The sequence below is a fragment of the Cylas formicarius genome, unplaced genomic scaffold (genome assembly GCF_029955315.1).
Source record: "Cylas formicarius isolate icCylForm1 unplaced genomic scaffold, icCylForm1.1 PGA_scaffold_5__7_contigs__length_24384050, whole genome shotgun sequence".
In the NCBI taxonomy this organism is placed as follows: Eukaryota; Metazoa; Arthropoda; class Insecta; order Coleoptera; family Brentidae; genus Cylas; species Cylas formicarius.
The window spans coordinates 5,432,114-5,450,178 of NW_026844341.1; the positions used below are offsets into that span (position 1 = coordinate 5,432,114).

General features: G+C 34.9%; 1 protein-coding gene across 6 annotated transcripts in view; it reads left to right on the plus strand.

Moving 5' to 3' along the window:
• The window catches only part of LOC132702109 (A disintegrin and metalloproteinase with thrombospondin motifs 7), a 185,340-nt gene that overhangs the window by 81,669 nt on the left and 85,606 nt on the right, over positions 1 to 18,065 (plus strand). For all 6 annotated transcript variants that reach the window (XM_060670548.1, XM_060670546.1, XM_060670544.1 and 3 more), the window contains exon 3: positions 13,173 to 13,501. In XM_060670548.1, coding sequence (XP_060526531.1) covers positions 13,173 to 13,501 — 329 coding nt within the window. The remainder of the gene's footprint in view (positions 1 to 13,172; positions 13,502 to 18,065) is intronic.

Sequence of the window (18,065 nt, forward strand, 5' to 3'; positions counted from 1 at the left end):
TTTTTCCCTGGAATAATTGTGACCTATCCTAACTATATACAAATTTGTATTGTCAACAATATCTTGTAACTTTTCGTCTGTGAAATAGAGAGATCCACAATCCTGAACTGTCTTGGCATTTTTTTCTGTATTCTTTGACGCCGTAAATGAATAATGATGTTTTCCTTTTTATGTCCAAACGGCCCTATTGGGACGTTTTCTCAATCAAATTTTTTGAGTCAGGGATATTTTCGTCGTCGCAGTCCTGCTCTGATTCACTATCACTATAAGTGTCATAGTCATAATCTACGAGAGAGCTATTGAAGGGCGTTTCAGCACAACCAGCGCAATCGAATAAACGTGGAAGAACATGTTGATAGATATCCATGAAATGGGCTAAAGTCATGTCGTCTTCAGTTGGTTGTAGAATAGTAGAATAATATATATTAGTAAGATGCAATTCTTAAGCAAATGGATGCCAGATCACTTCTTTTAACAAGCTAATATAAACTATTCTTTCACGACTCGAAAGGTTACCAGAATTAAGGAGTAGGAAGTAACATGAATGGGATATCATATGTAGAAATCGTTTGCCACATCTTATAGTTGGTGTGCAACATCAAGGTCATAAAATAAGATTATACTTACGCGGAAATGCAACTCCTAGTGTTGATAAAAATATTTGTACCTTTCGTTTTTATCTGTTCAATTAAAATCATAATCTAAATAAGACTATATGGGTTTTAACGCCTGATAAAATAATTTACAACGGTGCTACGGCAAATGATTCTCCAAATATATCTCAACTTTTTTCTGACTATTTTAGTGGTGTGTTTGGACCTGAAGATACTTTATCCTACATTCCAACTAATAATAGCATCGATATGAATGATTTTCGAAGAAATCTAATGAAAAATTATTGTTCGAATTGGATAATAAAAGGACCCCCACTTCTGTCAGAATTATTTTTAATAAATGTCTAGCTCAAATAGCTGGAAAGTTGTCCAGATAGCTCCATAATTTAAAATCTGGTGATTCTACAGATCCCTCTAATTACGAGGTTAGCCCCAAAATTGCCCGGCCTGACATAAAGGCAGCTCCATTATCACGATAAAACTTTGTCTTCTTTTAAATATGGCTGCGAAAAAAAAATGCATCAAATAGTTTTTTATTGACAGCATTTTAAACAAGACGAAAGTTTTTGACAAAAGAAGGGTTAGCACCTAAAATTATTAAAGAAATATTGAATGCTGTGTACTGCCAAAGTTCTCTTTCGTATTCTGTAGTCAAAGAATGGGCAAAACGTTTTCGAATGGGGCAGCAGTCCCTTGAAGATGATTCAAGAACTGGTCGACCAGTGGAGGTCATAACCGAAGATATTGTTGCGATTCTGGAAGAGGTGATATTGAGTGATCGACGTTTAAAGGTCAAGGAAATCTCAGAAATTACTAAACTTTCTAATACAAGCGTTCGTCGAATTTTGCATGATCATTTAGGTATGCATAAGGTTAGTGCAAAATGGGTTCCTAAAAACCTTTCGGCTATTCAAAAATAACGCAATGTCGAATGTGCGCGGTCTTTTTGGGAACTCTGTGGGTCGGAACCGAAGCATGTGATAGAAACTATTGTGACGGGAGATGAAACTATGGTTCTCTATTATGACCCTCTATCGAAAAAGAATCAATGGAGTAGCGTCGTAAGGGTGAAGAACCTCCAAGAAAATTCAGAGTCTGCCACTCAACAAAAAAGATGATGGCCACGATCTTTTGGGATTGTGAAGCAATTCTTTTGACAGATTTTAAAGACACTAATACCACTGTCAATGGTAAATATTACGCAACATTATTACATAAATTGCGAGACTGCATACGTGTAAAACATCGAGGAAAACTGACCAGAGGCGTGCGTCTTTTGCACGATTCTGCACCTGTCCATATTGCTGGTGTTGCACAAGCTGCCATTTTAGAGTGTGGGTTCCAACAGATAGATCATCCTCCCTATAGTCCAGATATGGCCCCCAGCGACTATTATTTGTTCGGATATTTGAAAAAGGACTTACGCGGACGGCGGTTTAACGACGAAGTTGAGTTAAAAGAGGCTGTTTTAGCTCATTTTGCAGACAAACCAAAATAAAATTTTTTAAAGGGATTGAGTTATTAATAAAGAGATGTAATAAGTGTATTGAAGTTAGTGGGTATTATATTGAAAAGTAATAAAAAATTGTTACTCTACTTTGTTTCTTTTATATTCACATCGTAAAATTTTGGCGCTGCCCTAGTATCATGTTATCTCTGTTTTATGTCACTTGGCTAAAGTTTTTGATTATGATTATCACATAAAGATTCAGTTCTTGCAAATCTATTCAATTTTTCCATGCATATTGGCTTTGACATGTGTGTTATATACACCGACTTTTTCACAGGCAACTCTGTTTTTATTTTCGATGCTACCCATTGTTTTCACAATTCTATTCATGCTTCCTTGGCCATTGACTGAAAGTAAGAAAATAGATTCGTTCACAATATACTAACTATACTATATAACTAAAAATATAATTTTGTTCTGGGTGATTTTCTCCAACATTGCTCACTTAAATAAAAAATTAGTTTAGTTTTGTATGCCTAAATTTTACTGATAAAAAATATGAAGAGAAAGTGGATTTTATTTTTATTTTTAAAAATTTAAGAATAAGATACGAAAAGAAGTATAGAATCAAAAAAGAAATGTAATCTTAAACGTATATAGGTTACAAAAAATTCAGATTTATCTTAACTCCTGAAAACAATTATCAATTAATCAATCACCATAATACATATTTTGTTAATTTACACTTCTTATACTTTATTTATATTACATTTACGTCCTATTTATTTTAAAAAAACATAACACCTACTTACCAAGTATTAATTTGGCAAATTTTAACTTTGAAAATTTCTCCTTTTTCTTCATGCCCAACCCGTTAATTTTCATTACAAGTTCATTTGAAATCAGTGGGGTCAGAGCTTGTTTTACAAACTCATAACTGCTGCCGCCGCCTGATCTTGTTATCTCATTGGCCTGTCAAAATAATAAAAAACAAGGCATGATGTTGGAAAACTACACAACAATGGTTCGTTCAGCGTAGAATTTATCAAATCTTAGAACTGAAAGCTGTAAGTAGAGCACACAAAATACTCAAAATAGACGTCACGTCGCCGTATATTTTATACCGGCAACAAAAACAAGGCTGAAAATATGGCGGACGACGAGACGGAGGAGAAGCCGACGAGACTCGAGCGAGTACGGCACAGCACGACCGCGAGTAGTTGCGCCATTGGTTGCAGCCGAACTATGTCAAATAGGATCTTATAAACAAATATATTATTTGTACGTTTTTGTAATTTTTTCACCCCGATGAGTCCGTATTTTCTGTGGTATTTTAATTAAAATAGCATTTCTTGTCTTGTTCGTGGCCAAAAATAATAAAAACAAGTTGATTTTAACGGTTTGATTCCGGTTTTTTTAGGACTGGCCAACACTGACGTCGATGTACATATGTACAAAAACGTTGCCGATAAAATCTCCCCCATAGCACCACAAATCTAAAAAAACTAAGCATTTTCCTTCTCCGTTGTTCAAAATGTAACTTTTTAGGCTTCTATTCTAATGTTCCCATTATGGCGCAAGGGGATATCCTCAGACCATCTATTTAGAGGATATCTGTGGTATATCGTGTACAGTATATCCTTGGTATATAGGCTAACGTATATCCTAAGAATATCCTCCACATGTCCCAGGACATGCGACACTTAAAAGGGATATTGTGTGCTATCTGGGAAGTAAAATTGGAGTAATAAGTATTTAATAATTTCTGGTTTTACTATGAATTTAAAATTTCGCCGTTATCTACGACTCCAACAAAGTTCTTTCACCTCTTGCTGGTGCTTCAAGCTTTGTCATGGCCAACTAATATTATAGCAGTAGTCTTCAGTTAGGAAGAATGGTAAATATTGGAAAAGTAAAAATAAAACAAGAATTGAACTAAGGAGGCTTTTACTTGATGAGAATACATTTATCAAAATAAATAGGAACTGGAACTTCAGATTTTCACGAAATTATATATTTTGACATGACAATTGTCTCGACAACACCGTGTCTTTATCAAATGTGACATTTGATAAAGACACGGTGTTGTCGAAACAATTGTCATGTCAAAATATATAATTTCGTGAAAATCTGAACTTTTAGTTCTTATTTATTTTGTTAAAACAAGAAGTATTAAAAATAGATGTATGACATCCTTAATAAAAGTTGTAGGTTTGTGCGAGAAAAAAAAAATAAAACATAAAAATAGGGTCTTCCATTAAAAAAAAAAAATTATTAGTAGCCCTTTTTTGATCCACCTTAAAATAATTTTAAATTGTTAAAAAAATGAGGCTAGCGTGTGAAAAATAGTTTTTTTTAAAATAAAATATTAGAAAAACTATTGGGTTTAGGTAGATATTATTTTCAATAAAAGAGTTGAAGAATTTTAAAATGAACTCAAAACAAAATTCGACAAAAGCTTTCTTGAGTCCCCCTATTCACTTTAATGTAATTTTAAGTTGTGCACCCTCACAATCTTTACAATTTTGTTATTTACCCTTTTCTCACCACTTTTGAAACAGATGACGTTGACTCACCCTGTACGTGCTTTTTTTAACCGCCAATGTAACCATTGACAAAAGTCTTTAATGGCGAACGTGTCCGCCTCAATCGGGCTTCATTACCCACGGGCGAGTCAACTTTTACGACGATCCACCTGCGGTAACGTTTAAATAATAAAGCGAAAACCGGAAACATTCGTATTCACGTCCAAACGGTATAAATTAGAATTTAATTTAAAGCGCTGCTGGTGAATTGACGATGCGCCCACCAGAATGGTGGTATATAACTGCCCACGGGTCTGCCGCGAGAAGTGTCCGTATGAATTACAACCAGATAACACGTAAAGAGAAGCCGTGAGAGAGTTAATGAAGACTTAAAATACCGTATTTTAGTTTTTACGTCGTACGGTACCGCCCACGCTAACTGTAAAGCGTCCGCGTCGAGTGAGAGCTTCGATTTATCCCCGAGGGAACTGGCTCGGTTTTGCGTGGGAAAAAAAGTATCCGCCAAATACGGAACGGTTTTTGAGTCGCGTTCTTATTTTATACAAATTGCATTAAAAGATTAACTCAAAAGTTCCCTTATATTTTGGACTTTTATAAAGACGATGGTAGTCGTCGGTGATAAATTAATTTTGAGAGAACATTGATATAAATAATAATACTAATAGATCTATGTAGTGGAATAATATCAACAAGATTGCTTTCGAAAAATCGTCACGGGCGGGGCAAGTTCGTAGCGGGTAGTGCGAAGCAGCTTTGTATTTCAAAATGAAGCCGTTTCGCGGTTTCTTGTGCTAGAGGGGTGCTCCTGCAGACGACTATGGAACTTTCGCAAAATCGATATAAATATGTTGTGCATACACCCTGTATAAAGCGTCTTTCACGTATCCCCGAATTTCAAAGTCACGACAAACTTTGATAAATATAAACAATTTTACAAATAATTTCCAATGATATTATTCCAAGTATCTGGCGCACCATGTAAAATTGATGAAACCTGAAACTCTCTCGATACAGTTTACGACACGGTTTAAACCAAATTTTACAGTTTTTCATTTATGGCTAATAATTTATCCACAAAACTGCAATTTTCAGGGTCTCTCAGAATTTTTTACCCATAATCGACGTACGCTGTACATATATAAAATAGTAATGGTGCTAGGTTTTCGAGAAAATAAGTTTTTTCTGAAACCATGCAGTGCATCGTATTAATCAATGACGTCTGGAATAGTGATTGTCATAAAGATTTTTTCAAATATCTCGAGCAGCAGACGAAAACCGCAAATACAAAATTGTAGCTCTTGATGCGGCCTATAATACTGTTTGAATCGATTAGCCATATTTCGTACGATTTTTGATTTGCGGTATATAATTTACTCTGGAAAAGAACAATTTTCTGAGTTTTTTAGATTTTTGTTTATAATTGGAAAACCCTGTATATAATCGAAAAATGCCTGCAATAAATTTTGCCGATCGAGTGAATGGTTATGTAGAAAAACATGTTTTTCTGGAAGCCAAAATAACCAAAAAAAATTCTACTGTTTAAATGTGGGCAAGTTATTTTACTTCTTATATAGCACAGAATAACGGAAACGCCCTTTACAATAAGTGAAAACCTTAAATTCAAAAGTTTTAGCTGTCTAGACGGGCTATAAAGTCATGTAAAAGAAACTAACATCTGAGATACAGGCTTTTACTTATATCCAGTTTGAATTTGAATATGCGGCCCACTCAGTACAGTCTTGAAAAAGTATCGAAAACAAAAGTTTACGGATCCAAATCCTGTGCGTCTTCTTGTTCAAGATCTTGTTTGGTTGCATTAATGGTGAACTCCTGTTTGAGAGCAAGTACATTTAAGGCTGATCCAAAAAATGTTGGGCGTACTTTGAGGGGACTTAAATGTTTGAAAAAAAATTTAGGTCAACCTAATAGTTTTAATGTTGCTTTTATTTCTTTTGGATCTGTTGGTTGTATTTATCCTGGGTTTGTGTCTACAAATTATACTACTGGTACTAATTCATTCCGTGGTGAAAAAGTTTACCCTGCGGAAGTTAATAAAACTTTGCTTAGTATTAAAATTAACGTTCAATGCTCAGACAATATTGATATAAAAATGATTCTATTGACTATTCCGTATTTAGTCGATCATATCACTCTCCTTGTTAACAAATGTCCTATCTCCGAACTCTTGGAAGCAAGCTGAAGTTATACCCGTTCCAAGGAAAAAATGCCCATGTGGCATTAACGATTTTGGATGAATCAGTTTATTGCTAACCATCTCAACTTCATCAATTCCAATGCTATAATAAAATCCTCTCAGACACAATCAATCATTTATTAGACCTTTTCGCAGCACTGCTTCTGCTTTACTTCATGTTACTGACGATTCATTGGAAACAGCTGATTTCAAATTGAACTCTTGTCTCATACTCTTGGACTATAGCAAAGCGTTCGACACCCTGAATCATTTCCTTCTCTTAGCTAAGCTGAAATAGTTCGAGATAAACATGTTCTTTGTCAGAGATACCAACTAGTAGTTATAAAAAATATTTATTCAGATGCTATTGACTTGGAAAGGGGTGTTCCCCAGAGGAGTATTCTGGGATAGTTCCCAGAACAGAATAGGTTCAGTTTTCAGTTTATAGAGCTGACTCCTCTACTTTTCATAAATTTTTTAAATCTCATCGCCTATGATACTAATTAAACGCAGCTGTTATTTGGAAATAAAAGGGAGGAAATTGTAAGAAAAGCCTCTTTTAAGATTACGCTAAATGATCAGATTATCTCTCATTCTTTGGACGTGTGCAAAAATTTAGGGTTATTATTATTATTAAGCTGGAGCACCGTTATGGAGTTCAGTTAGCCATCTTTGCTTTTTCACTAAACTGCAATCAGACTCAGTCGTACTTGTTTGATACAGAGGAAATGATATTCCTAGGCACACTTCGGTAACCTTCCAGAGATATTTTAGCTATAACGCAGTTAAAATATTTACAGAAATGCCTTATGAAATAATGTCCCTCTCCACAATAAAGTCCTTCAGGAAAACGTGAATATTGTCTATTAGGCCCTCCACTATCTAGCAAAAACGTATGAGTTTATGATGTGCGTATATTTCTTGTACTTACGATGTATATACGAGTGTGTATTTTGTTGCCAATTATGGTGTTGATGATGTCGTCTTAGTTATTGTGGTTACACGGAAGAGAGCAATTTGCAAATGTCGCCACTCTTGTATTATAATTTATATTGTAACATATTGTTTTTTTATTTTGATTTTGCAGTCAGTTTATCATTACTATTATTAATATTATTACTATTATTATTAAATCGGCAATTCTCAATAAACTGGAAGCTTTTAAAAGTACAATAGGCAAATAGATCAATCCTATAAAGAAGTCCTTCGAAGACTGGGAAAGGAAAAAGAACTATTAATATTAATAAAATAAGAAAAGAATACTTTGAAAATATAATCTGGAACCAAAAATATCGACTCCTGCAACTAATAATAGAGAAGTCCTGGCTTGAACACATATGGAAATCGACAAGACTACGACGGATTGGGAACAGAGAAGAATGTTTCCATGTGATAGCCAACGTCTAGTAATAAAGAAGCATTCTAAGAAGAAGATTTATATTGTAGAACAATACAAAATTGAGTCAAAGTGTAAACATAGGAGGGTGGCGAGATCTAGCACAGCTACTCTTCTAACCACCACAAATCAAAATGTTTTGAGAAACACACATCCTCTACAATAGAATGTAACACTAGTTTTAAACTCACCAAAATAGCTTTAAACGGGTTTCAAATATGTTGCCGCAATGAAATAGAAGCGTAACACAATACAGCAGAGAGGGTCGAGCTTTGATGAAAAGGAAACTATTGTTGTGGCATGTTAAACAACAATATTGCTTTAAGACGCTTTCCAAAGGGTAAAACTATCGAGCAGCCCTTGGCGTCATCAAGAATTGAATTGAAGGTCTTTGTCTCAATATAGCCGAACGAGAACAGAGAGTTATGCCATGTAATATGTCCGCTTTGCGAAATTTAAAAAAACTAATGTGCATAAATGGAAAAACATCTTTCAGCTAAATTAAGTGAACCGGACCATTGTAACCTCTGTTGGCTCCATTGATCTTTATTTTTCCCCAGCTCTTCTAAGGTAAATAAGATGCCTTAGATTGGAAGCGAAGATTGATATTGACAAATTCAGAAAAAGTCTATATTTTATTATTATTATATTTTATTGTTATTATTCAATGTAATGTCAAAGTTATTATTTTTAACCGCATTCGCGTTTCTATAGCTGCATATCGTGGGCATGTTGATGCGACTGTTTAAAGTAATCATTAAAATAAGCGGTATACACAAGAAGAGATTATGGCCTTGGGGAAACTTTCCCTGCAATTTTGGAAAAAGGTTAAAATTTATCTCCAAAAGACACTCTCCGACTTCGCCCACTCAAATAAATCTGAAAGAAGTAAATGGATGATTGGTTAAGTCTGAAGTATTGGAGTTAGCACAAAAAACTTCATGATTCATGAAGCCGTCCTATAGTCAAGGATAAGTGTAATAAAAAAATGTTGTTTATTGTATCTCAATTTTTTTGAGAGTATATCAATTGCTAGAGGCTATTTTGTGAAATCAATTCAATTATTTATCCTTAAATGAACGGGTTGTGATTATATTTTCACTAAGTATTACTAGGGTATTGTCAACTCCATACAATTAGCTACATATTTTCAAACCGTGTCAGCGTGACTTGTCCTAGGGAACCCAGCAATAACCCTGTACAGTCATATCGCCCTTGGGCCCCCGACTCCTACTAAGATCTGACTCATCCGACCCCTTATATTTTCCCAGTTTTGTATGCTACTGATAAATCCAAGTGGGAAATGTTTTTTATCTTTTTCCGATAGCTCTAATAAGGGGTGTTTTTTTTAAAGAACTTTAAGTTGCCATAAAACAACGATGGATTATTCGATTGACATGAATTTTATTTATCCGAAAGATAATCTTGTGGCATTACATTTTAAATATAATTTCTGGTATATGATCGCCACTGCTAGCGCGGATGTAGTCCAATTTGGACGTCCAATTTTCGATGACTTTTTCCAACATTTGTGGCCGTATATCGGCAATAACACGGCGAATGTTGTCTTCCAAATGGTTTTTTTGTGGCTTATCCGCATAGACCAATGACTTTACATAGCCCTACAGAAAGTAGTCTAGCGGTGTTAAATTACAAGATTTTGGAAGCCAATTCAAACAGTCAGTTTTTCTGGATGTAACGGTGTTTCGACATACACTTGAGGATTAGCTTCGCTCCAAATGCGGCAGTTTCGCTAAACAAAATTCGCTTATGAAAATCGGGAACAACGGCAATCTCGTTTTGGGCCCATTCGACGAATCTACGCTTTACTTGATGATCGTTTGGCTTCCATTCTTGCACGAATTGGATTTTGTAAGCACGTAAACCAAGATCCTTCCGCAAAATCTTCCATAAAGTGGATGGACACAGATCCAATTCCTGTGCTCGATGGCGGATGGACTCATTCGGGTCTTCCTCAATGCTACGCTCTACACCAGCAATAGCTTCTTCTGTACGCACCGTATGATGTCTCTGGGGATGCGAATTATCAATAAGAGGAAACGTGGTGCGAAAACGTCTCATGGTTAACCGAATCAACTGCTCTTCGAAATAAAATTGCACTATTTGCAAGCGTTGTTCAGGCGTGAGTCTATTCGTGATGAATTGCCAAACCAAACTGTGAATAAATCACTTGACAGTTGTTAAATCGGTCACCATCTTGAACAGTAATGCCAACTTAAAGTTCTATACATCGAAAAAAAACACCCATTAGTTTTGGAGAGAATAGGCTTCAAAAATTTTAGAAATATGTTTTAATATTTTTGCCAAAAAGTTGACAGAATAATTGTTTTTTAAAGAAAGCATTTGATAAAAGTGGAGAAAAAATCATACTTTCGCTTTTAACGGAAGTACACTGAAAATTTGAGTTTGTAGTACTTTTCCAAAAATACTTCCAATGGAGACCACCTAAAATTTTTATTATTCTGTGTTCAATTTGGAATCATTTTTATAATAAAGCGTTTTTATATATCAACCAAACTTTTTGAGTAGGATACTGAATAGAAAATACATAGTTAAAATCCATCCTTGCACATGCTATCAAATAAAAAACAAATAAAACAAATATTAACAGTAGTAACTAATAAAAAAGAATTTACAGTTATACCTATGTATTTATTCAAGAATTTTAGCAAAATAAACATATTCAATTTACATGTTTTTACCTTGACAAAATAATAAGTGAAAACACATACTACATACCTATAGTATCAAATTAATCAGCCCTAAATTAAATTTTAAACATATCTGAACACAAAATAATTCGTTCTTCTAATTCACCCAAGCAAGTTTCTGTTTTTATTAAGTAATGGCGTCATTAATTTAGCGTTTTTACCTATAAATGTTAAATTTTTTCCTTCTTCGTCAAACAAAATTATTACCTCCCCACTAGAGTTTTAAACTTACTGACTTTATCTTTGTTCATAAAACCTTATTCTTTGACATACGAGGTGCATTCAAAAAGTAAGATGACTTGCAATTGGGTATCTTCGATATATTTTTTTTTGATATGTTGGTACACATATCCCTAACATCTGTTCACAATTTCAACTAGTTTGCGCGTTTATTTTTTGTTGTGAGACAGCAGCATTAGATTTGTTTTGTATGCTCGGCGATTTCTGCTGTAAAAGAACGGATCAAAGAATTTGCATAACATTTTGTGTACAAAAAGGAATACAGTGCTGCAATAACTGATGAAAGCGTTGAAGAAGTGAAACAAATGGTGTTGAAAAATCGTCGAATCACTATTAGAGAAGTGACTGAAGGCTTCGACAGCTCTATTCGGCTCGTGCCAAGCAGCCTTTTCCGAAGTTTTGGCTGTAAAACGTGTATCAGTAAAATTTGTTCCGAAACTTCTGAAGTTTGAACAAAAGAACCGTTGAAGAAGCATCGCTCAAGAGCTGCTAAACGGCTTCAATGATGATCCAGATATTCTCAAAAAGGACACAACTGGTGACAAATGAGGAGTAAATGGTTATCACGTCGAAAGCAAACCCCAGTTGTCCCACTGGAAGAACCCAGAATCAGCAAAACCGAAAAAAGCACGTCAAGTTCGATCAAATGTCAAGGTTTTCTTACTTTTCTCTTTGCTTATCGTGCATAGTACATCAATAGTTCTTACCACAAGGTCGTACTGTCACAGAGTATGTACCTTGAACTTATTCGCCGTTTGTGAGAAGTAATACGAAGAAATCGTCCGGAATTTTGGGAAAACCATTCATGGATTTTGCCTCACCATAATGAATTTGTTCACGCATGGATGCTTGTGTCTAACTTTTTGGCTAAAAATGAAATCACGATCATGCCTCAGGCACCATATTCACCGGATATGACACCCTGTGACTTTTTCCTGTTCCCAATACTCAAGAAACACATGAAATAAGGAGGTTTAGAACGATTGAGGAAATAAAAAAAAAATCGCTGGAACAACTCCAAACTATACCAGGAACTGCTTATCAGAAGTGCTTCGAGTATTGGAAAAAAGTTGGAGGGGGATTACTTTGAAGGTTTACTTTAATTTTGAAGAATAAATAAACAGTTTTTGATAAAACGAAAAAGTCGCCTTACTTTTTGAGCACACCTCGTATGTACTTTAATTTTGAAGAATAAATAAATAGTTTTTGATAAAACGTAAAAGTCACCTTACTTTTTGAGCACACCTCGTATGTACTTTTAACCGGAAGTGATCTTACCCTTACAATTTTTAATAGAAACCTCCTATTTCTGTCGTCGCTATAAATCTATGTAAAATTCTTGTCTAAAAGGATTATGACAGATATTCCTTGCCAAATTGCATTTTTGTCTTCAAAACCCAAGTTGACCATAAATTCGCATCCAAATAATTTTAGTTGGCTAGTAAGTTATGGAAACAACATATCGATAAGTTATCGATATCTTTTTAATGAATTTCAAAAAGTAAATTTTTCTCGATTATTGGTTCCCAACTTAACTCATCATTTGGATATACAGTATTATATCTCCCTTAATTGCCGCTATTTTGTGACACTTTCAAATACCTCAAAAATGAATTAATGAACTTTAAACTAATTCTCAATTTTTTGTCTTATATTTATATACATTTCTTTATTCACTGATTTTTGAAAAGATAAATCAAAATTTCCTATTTAAAAATAACAGATAGACTTTAAAAAACCCCTTCTATTTGCTATTGTTTCCGAGTTGTCGCTTTGAACTTAAGATACAATGATACAGTGTTCCATTCAAAAAAATCTGCTATTGTCTATTGTCTTTCGTTTTATAAAACGCCCTGTATAATGGATTTTATACAAATACATATTCGCATTGATCCAACAGATAAAATTAATAAATAAATTAATTAAACTTGTTCCATTTATAATAAATTGAGTTTACACAAATAATGCACGAACCTCACAATTATTTATTTTTGCTTCAGGTCTTTATACTACCGCACTCACAGAAGCACACGAAACAGTTCCCATGAGAGTAGACCACAATGGCGGCCACCTGTCATACAACGTCACAACATTTCACTCCCACCCCGACGAATCAATCAGATTCAACGTCACAATACTCGAACAAGACCATCACTTGATCCTCAAAGCCACGCATGATTTTCTAGCTCCCAACATTATTATCGAATGGAGGAAAAAATATATGCACTTAAGGAGAAAACCCGGGCACCGAAGTCGGAACTGCCATTTTCAGGGCATGGTCCACGGACACCCTCAAAGCAGGGTTGCGTTGTCAACCTGCAATGGATTGGTAAGTAAAAAATATATGCAGCTGCTAATTACTGTGGTCTATTTAGACGAATCATCTCTCTCATGTCCTTGGAGCATTGACTAAAAAATGATTCAGTAGTGAAAAACTATTTAATTTAATTCCGATTGAAATTCAACAAACTCATTTGGCTTTTTTAAAGTTATAAGATACAAGGTATAAGATGTGGTCATCCAAATAGTTGGTTTTCATTTGACTTTTTCATCAACCAAAATTAATAATTATGAAATTCCTAACAATATGTTTTAAACATACCATTTTCTGTAAGAAAATACTTAATTAAAGTTAAGCAGAAAAAATTAAGAAGCAAAACTTTGGAAACAAATTCAAAAATATAATTTTCCTATGGAATTTATAAAATTTACTCATAAAATAAATATTTTTACTTTGATGGTTTTTTAGTTACGACGGAACACAAAAATTTTCGACATAAACTACAAATATTTTTTTAAAATCGATAAAATCCTTAAAATCATTTAGGAAGCTGTGAAATCTTTGTCAAATCTTGCCTGACAACTGTGAGTGTACCAGTGTACCAGTTTAGAAAAATAATTTGCATCTCAGTGGTATGCTCCTCTTCAGAAAAATTACTAGACGGCGAGTTTATTCCCTGTTTCTAAGCCGAATTCGTAAGGAAAAATTTAAAATAATGGACATTAACATAGGTATTGGTCTATTTTCTTTTTTTCATTTTCCCGGCATATTCTGAATTAAGGAGAGACAATCTCTCATTCAACAATAATATTTAACATTTTTTAGATTCTCACAATATGCGCTTGGAGTAAAAGTATAAAAAACGGACATAAATGTAATGTGAAATAGTCTTTAAAAACATTTGAATTCGTTGTAATAATCTTATCTTCGCTTCCAATATGGACAATTATTAATTTTTCAAAGAAACTTCCCCAGGCTACTGTAATACTTTTTACAAAACTTCTGGATTCCTCCTGCGTCGGTTTTTGCTGAGTCGAAATTGCTGACGTTTCGCCAATCATCCTGTTGGCTTCTTCAGAGCTCGTATTTTACTTTGTACCTGCTTATATATTGTTTGAGGGGGGCGGAGCTGAATGAGGGGCATAAACATCGTCTCGGTTGACTGATTCCCAAATTGGTGACATGTAGAGACCTGAGTCGCGGTTAAGATTGTTAGGTTGTTTATAGATTTCTATAGACTCTCGGATTTTTCGTTCGTAGAAGAACTGATTACATGCAAGAATTTTAGTTTTAACGAATAAAATTTTATGTCCAGTTTCATGAGTGTGTTCGGCCACAGCTGATGAGTTTATTTGTCTTAGTCGTAATGCACTTTCGTGTTCTTTGAGCCTAGTTGATATTTTTCGTCCGGACTTTGACGGACCGAAGATGTTGAGAGATTTTTGGAGAAGTGGTAAATCTGGTTTTGACGTTATACTTCTTTAGAACTTTTGATATGTGGTCAGTGATGTTTTGAATGTAACGAAGAACCACAGTACCAAGTGGAGGATTGCTTTCGGTAAGGTGTTTTAATTCTATTTTCAGTGACTCGGGCTGAGATAGTTTTACGGCCCTGTAAACAAGAGAGTTGATAACAGACGATTTTTGGTCCGCATGGTGACGTGACCATGCATTAAGTTATCGGTCTGTGTGCGTAGATTTTCTGTAACCACAATAACCCAATGTTAGGTCTGATTTTCTATTGTTAAGAATACCTAAGAATAGAAGGTTATTATTAGTTTCCAACTCAATAGTAAAACGTATGTTAGGGTGTATAGAGTTCAAATATCGAAGAAAATCTACTAGGGTTTCTTGATCATGAGGCCAAAAAACAAATTTTGGTTTTAGATGAAAGGTGTTGAGAGCTTTCTTCTCAAAGGCTTCCATAAATATATTCGCGATGACTGGTGATAGTGGAGAACCCATAGCTGTTCCCGACGTTTGTTTAAAAATTTGACCGCTATAAGAAAAATATGTTCCCGATAAGCATTTGTCAATTAAGGCGAGAAGGTTTGGTTCCAGATTCTCGGATTTTAATATATCTGAAATGATGTCGAGGGTTTCAGGAATAGGAACTTTGGTAAATAGGGATTCTACGTCGAAACTAACTAGAATATCTTGTGTATCTAATGTAATGTTTTTTAATTGTTCAATGAAGTGAAAGAAATTAAGTACGAAACTGCCCGTTTTCGCTGTAAGGGATTTAATAAGGAAGATAGATATTTTGCTAGAGAATATGTTGGAGAACCAATGGTGCTGACAATATTAGGAATATTCTTTCCCCCGTTGACAGGCCTTCCTCGTCATATTTTTGTTACTACATAAACTTCATTAATCAAGATAAAATAGTGTCTTCCATTCTCTTTGGTACTGCTTTATAATATAAACAAGTATTTTCATACAGGGGCTGGCGAGAAAAATGACTCATGTCAAGCTTTTGTGTCCCACTGTATAACCAAACAACCAAACTAATATCTAGGTCATTCGCTTGCTGCCAGAACTCTAGTCAAGTCTTCCAGTACTACAGGTATATTCGACTGCCGCCACCCCTTCATAGAGGTACATAGTCAGTTGAAGGACACTAGTAAGGCACCTTCGGCATTTTTAAAATTACGTTAACACAATTGAAGTTTATTAATATTTATATAGTTTCAGTTGTACAGCGTAATTTACGCAAATATTTTTAATACTAATAATTTCTTAACCTTGTCGCAAATCGATGGCATATGTTCTTTCGGTCTCCTTTCTCTCATAGTCATGCTTGCAACTCCTGTCTTATATTTGGTCCTTCAAGTGTTCATGATTGTGTTGTCCCTTCGTTAAAATCAATACACCATTCTCTTCAACCTTTCCTGATGCTTGATATTTTGTTTCTGAACACCTGAAATATATTTTTGCAATAACTTGAATATACATATATTTATAAACGCATTAAACACGAAAAAGGTCTTTTTTGTGAGCTACTTAAAATATTAGACCAATTTATAAGACATAAAGCCATTGTGAAAAACTATGTGTTGAGGGGTTTTGTTGCTATTCTGCACTTGAACCTACCTACCCCATGAATTTACTACCCACAATTAACTGAATTCCTGTTTAAAAAAGTAATGAAATGTTAACTTAATAAAATAAATGATTTAACATAAGTATTAAATTTGATATCCCTATAAAAATCGCTAGATCTAACCTAAACATTCTGTTTATTTATTTATTACTCGATCACGTATAATTTTCTCTATCAGGCACGTCTCAGCTGTTGGCGGGTCCACTCCAGCTTGGCCGATCCCGATCTTACACGAACTTTTCTATACTTTGAACATTCGACACTTTTCTACCATCTCGTCGCTATTGCGTTCGGAAAAGTTCGGCTCTACGACATTTACCGAACGAAAATATATTGAATACGAGTTACTTAACAGCATTAAAGCAGGAAAATTTTAGCGATTTCCTCGCTATTGAGTTCGACAATTGACTCTGTCGCCAATACGTACTGTCCCAGTACGTATTGGCGAAAACGTTATCTCAATCAAAACCTCCTTCCAATGCATAGGCAGCGAATTCAGCTATGTGGCTGCTGCCGGCATGTCGTTAAATACGTGCGTAGATTGGTGGAAAAATATTCGCCGCATTGCTGAATTATGCGCCGCATACCAATTGCAACCCGATGTTCTTGTGTCCCTGTTATTATTTATTTGAATTTACTGCTCAGAGGCTACGTTTATCTGGCGTTTAAACGGAATTTGCCACACGGGGGTTCTATGCGCGACGCTGCGGGATATTCTTCAATCGCTGGGCGAACTATTCGATATAAATAGCTACTCGTACAAGAAGGTTAAATAAATAAGCTTCAAAAAGTTTGGGGGTTGTAGTTGTGTGTCTTTTCATATTTTTTTGGAACTTTGCTTATCTGTCGGAATGTGCAGGCAGGTGGGGCAAAATATGGACCACCCTAGGTACTACCGAGAGCCATTAAGCCAATAATTAACTTTCGCTCCAATTTTGCAAAGTTTATTAGTAGATCGCCAAGACCAAAATGTCAAGGTTTTGCTTAGTAGTCTTCTTTGATAATCGTGGCTTAGTACATCAAGAGTTTTTACTACAAGGCTGTACGGTAAATAAAGAGTATTATCTTGAAGTGAAGCGCCGTTTTCAATAAGCAAATTGCAAGAATTGTGGGAAAACAATGCCTGCTTACTCATCGTTACTTGTGTCTAACTTTTTGGCCAAAAACAAAACCACAATCATGCCTCAGCCGCAATATTCACCGGACATGGCCCCCTGTCACTTTTTCCTGTTCCCAAAACTCAAGAAACCCATGAAAGGAAGGAGATTTGGAACGATTAAGGAGATAAAATCGCTACAAGAACTCAAGGCTATACCAGAAAGTGCTTCAAGTATTGAAAAAAACGTTGGCACAAGTGTATTATCTCTGGGGAGATTACTTTGAATGGGGACACAAATTTTGATAAATTAATAAATACTTTTTGATAAAACATACAAGTCGCCTTACTTTTGATCACACCTCGTATTTTTGTAATGAGATCGATGCCAATGATACTGCCTTAAGTATTTA